The sequence below is a fragment of the Cyprinus carpio genome, chromosome B15 (assembly GCF_018340385.1).
Source record: "Cyprinus carpio isolate SPL01 chromosome B15, ASM1834038v1, whole genome shotgun sequence".
In the NCBI taxonomy this organism is placed as follows: Eukaryota; Metazoa; Chordata; class Actinopteri; order Cypriniformes; family Cyprinidae; genus Cyprinus; species Cyprinus carpio.
Genome location: NC_056611.1, coordinates 10,295,583 through 10,308,090, shown reverse-complemented (window position 1 = coordinate 10,308,090; position 12,508 = coordinate 10,295,583). Strand labels below are relative to the sequence as shown.

The 12,508-nt window shown below is 34.4% G+C and overlaps 1 protein-coding gene across 1 annotated transcript in view; it reads right to left on the bottom strand.

Annotated features, from left to right (window-relative positions):
- The window catches only part of LOC109092657 (1,4-alpha-glucan-branching enzyme-like), a 171,069-nt gene that overhangs the window by 47,860 nt on the left and 110,701 nt on the right, over nucleotides 1-12,508 (bottom strand). The window contains exons 11-12 of the mRNA XM_042739167.1: nucleotides 12,179-12,289; nucleotides 11,148-11,319 (exon numbers count right to left, since the gene is read on the bottom strand). Of these exons, the coding sequence (XP_042595101.1) occupies nucleotides 11,148-11,319; nucleotides 12,179-12,289 (283 nt within the window). The remainder of the gene's footprint in view (nucleotides 1-11,147; nucleotides 11,320-12,178; nucleotides 12,290-12,508) is intronic.

Sequence of the window (12,508 nt, the reverse complement as noted above, 5' to 3'; positions counted from 1 at the left end):
CAACTGTCAGTAGCCTGATAAAATGCAAATAAGAGAAAAACTATAAAAATGTCATTGGTGTAATAAAAGGGGGGGAAATGTAAACATATGATTTTAAGTAAACAAAAAATAAAAAAATAACAAAAATAAACAAAAATTTTTTGTAATAAAAATAACAAAATAAAAAATGTTATTTTTCTTTCTTTTTATTTTCTTTACTGTATTAAATTAAAAAGTAAACTTTTTTTTCTTGTATAATAGTAATGCGAGTTTATGTTTTTGTATTACATTAATGAGAATTTTGGAGACAAATGTGCTTGGAATAATATCACAAAAAATATATATAAAAATATATATAGGCTTCAAAATTAATACACACACACACACACACACACACACACACACACACACACACATATATATATATATATATATATATATGATGCTGCTAAAAAGAACATTATTTTGTGTATTTGGTGTAATGAAATGTGTTTATGTGGTTTAAGGTTAAAAAACACATTATTTTCCACATACTGTACATTACTGTTTCTCCTCTATGCCCCGCCTTCTGAAACGCATCGATTTTTACAAAGCTCATCAATCTGAAAAGCGAGGTGTGCTGTGATTGGCCAGCTATCCAGCGAGTTGTGATTGGCTGAATACCTCAAGCGTGTGACGGAAATGTTACGTCCCTTAACATATTGTGATGCCCTGTCTGGCCGGAGCGACGAGACAAAAAAAAACATAATAAAACCAATTATAAACGTGATATAAACATGATTTCTAGTCGTGTCCTCTTTTGGAAGGCCAAATAAAGTAGTTTCACTTTCTCAACAAAACAGCATCACACACCACGGCCTTGAGTGAGCGGAGGCCTAGAGTGAGCAGAGGTAGGCGACTTTAAGAACGGCACGGCAGGCAGATTCTACTAAGAAGCGTCCGTTGGGCTTGCGTCAACCACATGTGATGACCCCAGGCTGAACTCCGTTTTGTCCACGGTGAAAGCCGATCCGACAATCCACAGTGCAAAGTTGATGTATTTCCTCAGCGACCAGCACGGATCAGCCCCAGGCATGACAAAGCGTATATCGTCCTCATTTGGAAGGCCAAAAAACGTAGTTTCGCTTTCACAGTGAAACACACAGCATCTATACGACATGGTGGCGGCGACAACAACAATACTACAATGAGAATAAAAGGTATACCTTCTTTCTTTGAGTGAACATCTGGGCGGCGTTATGCAAATCTTCCCCCATAGTAACGTAGAGATGTGGGGTGTGTTAATATGAGCCATTTTAGGGGGGTGTGGACAAGTCTTAAATTTTTTAAGAATATCTCTTTGGATTTGAGACTTTAGTCTTTGCAACTTTACAGATCTTCTTTATTCACCAAGAACTTGTAACACTCCAAAGAGAAATGAAAAATTGAAATCACATCATATGACCCCTTTAAATGTTATTATAATTGAATAAAGGAGTGTTTTCTATTTGAATATATTTTAAAATGTAATTTATTCCTGTGATGGCAATACTGAATTTTTAGCATCATTACATGTTTTCTTATTATTTATATCAATGCTGAAAACAGTTGTGCCTGCTAAATGTGTTTTATTTTTTTTATACAGAACTCTGATGTTTCTTAGTGCCGCGTTCGACACTATTAACCACAACATTCTTTTGCATAGACTAGAAAACTTTGTTGGTATTAATGGATGTGCATTAGCATGGTTTAAATCGTACCTATATGACCGCCATCAATTTGTAGCAGTGAATGAAGAGGTATCATATCAATCACAAGTGCAGTATAGAGTACCTCAAGGCTCAGTACTAGGGCCATTACTCTTCACGCTTTACCTGTTACCCTTGGGAGATATCATCAGGAAACATGGTGTTAGTTTTCACTGTTATGCTGATGATACTCAACTCTATATTTCTTCATGGCCAGCGAAACATACCAATTTGTAAAACTAACAGAATGCATAGTCGATATAAAAAACTGGATGACGAGTAATTTCTTACTACTAAATTCTGAAAAAAAACAGAGGTGTTAATTATAGGACCTAAAAACTCTGCATGTAATAACCTAGAACACTGTCTAAGACTTGATGGCTGCTCTGTCAATTCTTCGTCATCAGTTAGGAACCTAGGTGTGCTATTTAATCTTTCCTTAGAAAGCCACGTTTCTAGCATTTGTAAAACTGCATTTTTTCATCTCAAAAATATATCTAAATTATGACCTATGCTCTCAATGTCAAATGCAGAAATGTTAATCCATGCGTTTATGACCTCAAGGTTAGATTATTGTAATGCTTTATTGGGTGGTTGTTCTGAATGCTTAATAAACAAAACTCCAGCTGGTCCAAAATGTAGCAGCTAGAGTTCTTACTAGAACCAGGAAGTATGGCCATATTAGCCCGGTTCTGTTAACACAGCACTGGCTACCTATTAAACATCATATTGTTTTTAAAATATTGCTTATTACTTATAAAGCCCTGAATGGTTTAGCACCTCAGTATTTGAACGAGCTCTTGTTACATTATAGTCCTCCACGTCCTCTTCGTTCTCAAAACTCTGGCAATTTGATAATACCTAGAATATCAAAGTCAACTGCGGGTGGCAGAGTTAGATAGAATGGCATCTACGCTAATATTAGACTGTTTCTCTCTTATTTCGAGGTCACCGTAGCCACCAGATCCCAGTCTGTATCTAGATCAAGGGTCACTGCAGTCAACCGGATCCTAGTACGCTTAATCCAGCCCAGATGGTGGATCAGCACCTAGAAAGGACCTCTACAGCCCTGATAGACAGCGGAGACCAGGACAACTAGATGAGCCCTAGATATCCTATAAAGACCTTGTCTCAGACGACCACCGGGACAAGACCACAGGAAACAGATGATTCTTTTGCACAGTCTGGCTTTGCTGCAGAAGGAATTGAACTGCAGGTTTCGTCTGGTCAGGGAGAACTGGCCCCCCAACTGAGCCTGGTTTCTCCCAAGGTTTTTTTCTCCATTCCTGTCAACGATGGAGTTTTGGTTCCTTGCCGCTAATCGCCTCTGGCTTGCTTAGTTGCGGGACACTTTATTTACAGCGATAATGTTAATGACTTGATTTGCAAATGATTGCACAGATACTATTTAAACTGAAAAACTGAGCTGAATGAATGGACATCACTGAAATTCAATGATGAACTGATTTAACTGTCATTTTGCATTAATGATGTTCAGTTGCTTTGACACAATCTGTTTTGTATAAAGCGCTATATAAATAAAGGTGACTTGACTTGACTTGACTATAAAGTAAAAAAAACAAACAAAAAAAAACAGGTTATTTGATATATTTCATAAATGTCTTTACTGTTGATCAAACTAATGCACCCTTGCTGAATACATTTATTTAAAAATAAATAAATAAAATAAACTAGTAAACAAAACAAACAAACAAACAAAAAAAAAACTCATGACTTGTTAATTTCCTGTTAGCTATCTGATATAGACTTTTGCAGCCTTACAGTAAGAAAAACAAATCTTGAGTCTTGTGGAATATAGGAAGGTCGGTGGAATATGAAACCACCATTAGCTCATTTAAAGGTGGTCAGACATGAACAGCGGCCCTTCAAAGCGTCTGATACCTTGAAGCCGCAAAGCCGTGGGAGCCAGAGAGCTGTATTGTGGCGCAGGCCTCACGCTGGCAGCTGAGATTCCCAATTGACACACACAGAGAAATTCAATGCCAGGGAAAAGAGTGTGTAATAAAGTTAGAAGTGAAGCAGAAGGTGTAGTCAAAGCTTAGTGTTTGCTTCATCATGGTGAAGAGCTTCAAAGTCAGCATTTGATAAAAAGCTGGATATAGAGCTGAAAAAACACCCCATGCTGCAAAGTTATACAGCCGTTAAATTCAGAGCTGATTTAATAGAAACAGATGGGGAAGTACATAACTATACTAAATTCAGCTACAGCAAATCATATTATGAACATAAGTCTACGGAGGTTAGATTACATGCATTGAGCCTTACTGCTTAAAAGTTCAGATCAAGCTTGCAACATTTTACAGTGGAAATCCATCTTTAATCGCGGGGTTATTTTTCAGTAGTTTTGTGTATTTGAACCCTTTCTAACAATGATTGTATGATTTTGAGATCCATCTTTTCACGCCAAGGACAACTGAGGAACTCATACGCAACTATTACAGAAGGTTTAAATGCTCAATGATGCTCCAGAAGGAAAAACAATGCATTAAGAGCCGGGGGTTGAAAACGTTTGAATCTTCATTCTGTTCAAAAGTTTTCACCCCCTGGCTCTTAATACATGCATCAGTGAGCATTTGATCCTTCTGTAATAGTTGTATATGAGTCAGTATATATATATATTAATAACCTGCATTTTGTTTGATCCCTCTTATTTTGGTAAAATAATTCACATTTTGCAGATTCTGCAATGTTTACGCAAACTTAATTGACCTTAACTGTATCTGTAGACATGATATTTCAACATAATCTGTGCAAAATACTGCTTTTCGTGTGTTTTTATTGACTGATATTGGTAACAATGGACACATTCATCTTGGTTTCCGACTCTCCATCTAACTTTCAATATAAATGGAATCCAAAATAAAAGATATTGGTTCATCAAAGTAAATATTGATTAAAACTGAGAAAATAATATTGAAAACCCAGTCCTAGCTGACATGTTTACTTCTTGTAGCTTATTCACACTATGTGTATGAAATAGACACTGACAAAGTCAAAATGTGCCATTGTGGAAGCGATAGCTTATTGAGTGTCAAATTTTTTGTATGTTTTTTTGGATTTTAAAAGATTTTTTGTATTTTCAGTTGCCAAAATTTCATAATGACTTATTACTAAGCACTTCGTATTCAGGTTTAGTTGTGTTTGGATTTAAGCATCGAACAGAGGGTCATGACTTTAGAATATTTTAGTAATCCAGTCAACTTCTTATGAAGAGGAGACAGCTTCTTCCTTTTCAAATGAAAACAGTCTTTCAGGACTTTCAATGTAAAGCACTAGCGATAGTCGAGAGCTGCCCTTGAAACAAGGTTGTCTGGAGAACACGAGCAGCCATTAGCATATGCAAACACTGAGCTAGATGAGATGATCCTTTTAAAATGTGATTCAGGATTAATCCCGATGACCTATAGCTAAATCACATACAACCCCGTTTTCAGAGACCAATCAGTTTAGTTTATCCTCCCCTTCATCTTACACAAACCCAACACACATTTAGAGCTGAAAGCAAGTCCACTCTTTAAGTTAAATAAACCTATAATGAAAATGCAGTTGCTTAGGCCTTTATCACGACAAATATTAAAACAGGCCAACAGCCATTAGTTTAGGAAATGACTTTTCACTTCATGACTACCGCAAGCTCCCAGTCAATTATGCTCATTTCCTCTATCTCGCACTCAATTTTTCAGGTTTAAGCACTCCTTGCCTGTCTCTTTTATTCTCCTCTGTTCCGTGAATTGTCTATTGTCTATAGTGTGCGAGATAATGACAAAAAAAAATAAAAACAAAAAACTAATGTATATATATCTATATATATATATATAATACATATCTCTATTATAACTTATATATCCATATCTATTAATATATATATAATACATATATATATATAATATAGATATATAACTATATATATATATATATTATATATATGATACATAATATATATATATACTACAATTATATACTAAGCGTTCATATATACTCTTCTAATAACTCAAGATGTCAATCAAAAGTGTTACACACTCAAGAAATGATGAACTGAAGAAGTTTAACAACAAAATACTGCTCTATCACACAATACATACATTATATATACATACACATATATAGACATAGAATATATACATACACATATATTACATATAATATATATCTAGCTATCCATATATATACATATATTATATATAGCATATAATATATATACATATAGATATATATATATATATATATTAGATATTATATATATAGCTGGTACCTTGGCAGTATATGCTGGCAACAAGGTTCATTTGTTCTTACATTGTTAAATGCATGCATTATCTTCTGTATCAAATTCTTACATTTATTTGTTTAATTTTATTAGATTTGTTATATTATATTATATTAGAATAGTAATATACTACATAGGGATTTTGTATTTAATCAATAATAAGGTATTGAATGAATTTGTCTTTGAGTTGCAAATTTATAAATAATGTTTTGATGTTTAAAAACAAAATGTTGAATATTGATATGTGAAATGATTTTGAAAAGAAAGAAGAGAGAGAGCAATATATACTTTAAATATAAAATTTAAATTGAATTTAAATTGAATTAAATGCCAGTAGGTGGCGGCAAGTCACTGAATGAATGAGTCACTGAGTCATTCATTCCACTGATTTATTTAAATGGGCTCTAGACTCATTCCTCCCACTGGTCGCTCTTTTGCGACTAACTTTCTCAGTTGGTCGCATAAGCACATTCTTTGGTTCGCTCACATTATTTTTTCTTAAATTATTTATTTATTTTTGCTACAACATGGGATTAATCAGTGCATGCTGATGAACTTTTCTTATAGTTTATAGTGATATGGTGATGAAAGTAGTTAACATTCAACCCGTTCTTTTTCAACAGTAGTATTATTTGCGATTTGAATTTTGTAAATGGGAGTTCCTCTTTTGCTATGTTATAAGCCGGGCTTTGGATGCATTCACTTTCGAATTTGCGATCCTCGTCACATTTTAGAAGAAAACTTATTGTCTGTTTTGCCTACATTTATACACCTTTCACTTTAAGACTAAAACAAAAGACAGATTCATTGTTATTCTTAATTAAAAAGCACAACAATAAAACAGTAAGCTACAATGACAAACTAGCTTACATGACGTTTATTAGCAAAAACTAATAAGATGAGGCATGGCATACATCACAGGCTGTATTATATACAGTACGGTCCATTTAAAGTTTGAAAGAATGAAATTATTAGAGTAAGGCTGAGTTGAACTGAAGAGGGTTTAAAGTTTTTGATATTGAGTTTTTAAAGATGAGTAAAGAATGAAAATTTGATGTAGTGTTGGGTGTTTTTTCTGGATACCAACATTTTAACTTTTCTTGTTTTTTAAGAGGTGGTTTTTTTTTTCTTTAGCTTGAATCTATGTTTCACAACCAAATGTATGCAAGAAGTGATAAGGAAATAACGCTATAGCGCTAGGTGAGATCAGTGATTTTTGTGTATTGTTGGAGATGTGGTTAATGTGGTTGAAGTGGTAGGAAGTTTGTGATGTTTGTGATACAGACGGTCGACCAAACATTCTTCCATTTCTTGGGTCTATATAGACCAAGAAGGAGCCTTTCTGGGGACCGAAGATATGCTTGCTGATATTGTGGTCTATAACTCCTGCCCGAACTTCCCACTGCCCTGTATCTTGCTCTCTCATTGGATGTAGGTCATCATCACCAATGTATTGTTCATTCATAACTCATTTCGGACAGCAGGCCGACAGGGTCAGGGTTCTTGGTATTTTGAATTATTTAAATGTTTTAGGGGCATCGGATAGGTTATTCTGTTATTCTTTTAGTTTTTGGTTTTTGATTATTCAGTGTTTGTGATTGTTGTATAGTGTAATCGATTTGCCTCCGATTGCCCAAAACCTGTTGGCATGTGAAAATCAGGGCTAAAATTGTACAGTGTGAACTCGGCATAAGAAAACACAGTGGTGTGTCAGAGACACAAAACAGTTCTGCTGTGGCTTGTTTGAAACCGTTTTCCTTGGTGACCAAAACAGGAACTGTTGTGTCTAAAATGTAAGTCATTAAAAGGGTATTTAGTGTATATAATATTGTAGTACAGTATTACACATTAAGCTGGTTTTCCCACCACACTTAAGTAAATTCATCTTTATTTTTGATTTTATTTTTTGTTTTAAATATGGTTCAAAGTATAGTGGATAGCCAAATATTATTGTTAATTTTTTATTTGATAGTTAATTTTAATTTTTGTTAAAAGTATAGTTGATAGTTTTATTTAATTTATGTTTACTCACATTTGTAATGAAGTTGCAATTTAGCACGTTTAAAATACATGCAAAGGCACAAGTGGCCTTTTGATTTCATTAATATTATATTATCTGCCAGTACAGGTTTTTAGAAAGATTTGAAGTACATTACAAGTGTGCATTCAATACAGTTAAGCACACTTGTTTTTCACAAGGGTTCACTCAATGTGTTTTTGTCCAATTAGTACATTTGGGGACGTCGGTTTAATCTTAATGTTAATTTAGCCAAATTCTGCAGCAGTTGTTGGGGACGTCGGTTTAATAAGACAGTGTGAATACAGTCCAGGGTCGTCCGTCGGCCGTGCTTCTGAAGGTGATCCAGAAGTTTTATCCTCCGTCTCTGAAAGTCAAGCATACATTCATCTCACTCTCCCCCTGCTGATTTAATGATGAAACCACTGACGCCCGTTTCAATCATGCCGCGCGCGAAGAATCAGTGTGTTATATGTTGAGGTCTCTTCCTCACAAGCGCTCATCTCTTTCTTCTGGGCAGGGGGCCTGCAAACAGGCCAGGCCGTTCATCTCTCTTGTGGCCTTGTAGTTTGCAAGCATCTTTCTGCCACTAGAGAACTAAAACAGAATGGGATTAGTCGAGTTGAGTTTGTAGATCACAATTGATTGTTGCTAAACATTTGTTATTGCGTTTGCACCGGCTAAAGACTTCACAGCATTGATCCATTGAGAGAATGACAAGTCGTCAGTTTTACCGTTTTTTTTAGTGTTTTTGGTCTGTTCCGCTGGCGTTTTGTTGATTACCTTCACTTTATAAAAAGCATGTAAAGGCAACTTTGAGCAAATTTTAATTATTTATTTATTTATTTTACTTTTAAAAATGAACAGACAGAAACCTAAAATTCAGATTTGATGATTAATTTGAACCTTTTAATGATCTTGTATGTCATTTATTTCAGGAATAAGCATGTCAATGTGGATAATGCATAGTACTCCATCCCTCTTGTACTAAAAATTTTTAATTGGCAGAAATATTTCAAGTCCAGATAAATCTTAATGATCCTAGGTCCCCACAATTAATTTTGTCCTCTATAGAGGGCATTCACTTTTACATGTCACTGTTTTACATCCTGGACTGTACTACAGTAAAAAAATAAATAAAAATTAAACAAAATAAAATAAAAATAAAACAAAATAAAATAGTCATGTGTTTGACATCTCTTTGGCATAAAAAATAATAATACAAAATATAGAAATAAAAGTAATAATAATAAAAAAAAATAATTGGCATTTTTTTTAGATCTCTTTGATAAAAAAAAAACTAAAAGAAATAAAATAATGTTTTATGTATATATATATATATATATATATAAAATAAAATTGTCACGTTTTGACATCTCTCAGTATGATGGCTACATGTCACATCTGAAGATCTTTTAGAGAGTTGAACAAAGTATGTTTTCTTTTGAGCAAACATTCCAGCTGTCTCTTTACATTCCTTCTAGCCTTTGGCTTTCAGAGGCTTAACCGATTGAAATATATATATACACATTCATTCAGCTGGGGCACAGCACCATTAGGACAGTAATTTCAGACAGCAGACAAAAGCTTTTTACAGATATACTACAAGTGAAGAGTAGAAAGTGTCTACATCAGGCAGTCCACATCTGTAGCCGTTATGACTGTTAGTGGTATTGGCAGAACATGAACAGCAGTAAACAATAACAGCACTCCTGTGTGCATCATGGATGAGTCTGTCCATATGCTCACAAACACAAGCTAATCTGTGGGGTTTGGGTCGTGTGTGATATGAATATAGCCTTGGCTGGGGAAAAGACTGTCCGTTTTAAACAGAACCGATGAGTTAATTTATGTAATGTGGCAGTACAGCGTCAGCACCTGGTCAGCAGGTGGGGCTAGTACACTGTTTGGGTTGATTATTGACCAAGCTGACGGTCAACCACTTACAGTAACAATGACAACTTCGTTAATATTACAAATAGCTGTAATAATCAACTGATGATGTGTCAAGCCAAAATGAAGCTATTAATGATAGACAAAAGTGGTTGGATTGTGAAAAGACGGAATTAAATACCAGACTGGAGCAAGATCTGAATATGAGCTTGCTAAAACAATACCTAAAAAAGGCTAATCCAGCTGGTTAAAATTTCCCAATAGCCCATTCGGCCTAAGCAACATCAATGTACAATGCAATGTGTATATAGTACAATGCAATATGTAAACAAAATGTAGGTTTCAGAATTGAAGGGATTTGTGACCAAAAAAACAAAACACAAAAGAACAAAAAACAAAAACAAATTTAAAACAAACAGCAAAGCAAAAGCACAAAATAAAACAAAATGACACAGTAACATAAAACAAACAAAAAAACACACAAGGCAAAACAAAAACATTAAACAAAAAAAATAAATAAACACAATCAACAAGCTGTAAAAATGGCAGTAACAGGTTTGTATATTTAGAGAAAACTAGGACTAGCAAGGTTAGGAACAAAATAGTTTGTAGTTATTCACAACTATTAAAAATAACTATGTGAGTTATTATAATCAAATGATATTGTGATATTGTAATTATAGGGTAAAATCAAGAAGTTCAATACCTTGGGACAGGTCAGGGGGAATACAGATATTTGCTGTGTTCAAAACTAGCTACTTGCAATCATACTTTTATGGTAGGCAACTGTTTATCTAACATATCTAATACTTGTAACAAAAAAAAAAAAAAAAAAAAAAAAAAAAAAAAAAGGATATGCCTCTAATGCTAAAGAAAAGTAATGGCACGATGAATTCAAGGAATGTGTCAAAGCAGCGAAATGAGACAAAACAAAAAACAACAAAAACAAACTAAAATAAAACAAAAAGTAAAACAAAAAGTAAAACAAAACAAAAATACAAAGCAAAGCAAAAACAAAACAGTCCTATCTTCTAACTAAATGACATAAGTTTTTTTTTTTTTTTTTTTTTTTTTTTATGCAAGGAACCTTGACTAATGTTATCAAAGGACATTTTTGGTTCTTTTGTTATCATTAGTTTTTTTTTTTTTTTTGATACACTGTTGCAAAGATAATTCACCAACATCCTACATGTCCAAATGTGGACCAGTTTTTTTTTTTTTTTTTTAAATGAATGCAGAGACTCACCCATGAAGTTTAGGTAGCCTTCTCCTCCCAGGCCGTGGGTAAGCAGTCGGATCATCTTGTGGAGCTGGATGCCCCGATCAATAACGGAGTTCATGGGAATCAAAGCGCTCATGTTGGTGTACATATCCTTGTCCATCAGCCAGAAGGCCAGTGTTTTGTCTCCCACCAGGGCCTGACAGAAAGGCAGATCAACAACATGAGCACACAATTCACATTAGGTGAAATGTTTGCTGGTTGATGAATAGCTTTTGATTGGTTGCATTGTTAATGGGGAAAAACAGTGGAACAGCTACTGTTTGTCCGGTTCTACACAAAAACAGGACACTAAAAAAAAACAAGACTGAATACTGGCCTAATTTTAATGATTCAAAACTGCATGTTACCACTGAAGGTGTAATTGTAGAGTAAACTGATTGGCCCATAAACCAAAGTATGAGCAATAGTAATAGTCATGTTTGCTTTAACAAACAGCATCCAATAATAATTTGACCTTTTTGTCACACTTTTATGGATTGATATTATGAGAAACAGGACAGAAATGAAGTAGTAAAGTTAGATGAAGAAGATTGGTAAATGTTGCAAAATGTATTTGAATAAAACAATTTTCAATTTGCAATAAATAAATAAAATAAAAGATAGATAGATCTAAACTTTATTGCAATGCTAAACAGTTGGTCTATTGATGAAGTGTCAAAGTAAAGTTTTACTAGTTTTAGCACGTTTCAACTCAGACTCACTCAAGTCTCTCATGTTGAGTAACACAAATCATTATTCCCAGACCTTGCAAACACTACACAGAGGAAAAAACAAAGAAGAAAGGAAGACAGGAAAAAAAAAAAAAAACAATAACAATGGGCTCTAGCCGTGGTGTTAGAATGTGTACAAACAGGATGGATGTGTTAATTTCTCATTTCACCTTCGTCCCTAGAGGACTACAACCTGTCGTGACACCAATTTCCATTCCCAATGACACATTGATTACTTTTCCTTTACTCTACACCGGAGGAATGGAGGTTTCTGGATGGCAGTACCTGGTCGTGGCTTTCGGCGTAAGCGATGCATTTCTCGCCGTATCGCCTGTTGGACATTGTGTGCACGATGTTTCCCATGTTCCAGTCTTCATCCTTGAACTCCTTAAGGATCTGATAAATGGAAGCGAGGGAAATAATAAGTAAACGAGCAGAAACAATTCTCTCAGTACTTCATGAAAAAGTCTTTCATTCTTTTTAGCTTATTCTCTCGTCATTTGTTATCTATTTTGACATAAACATCCGCTGGTGTCTGTCTGGCTTGTTGGTCAAACCGAAAGCAATATTTCATTTTCTTTCTATAAGCTTGGGTGCCATTCTACTGCATATGAT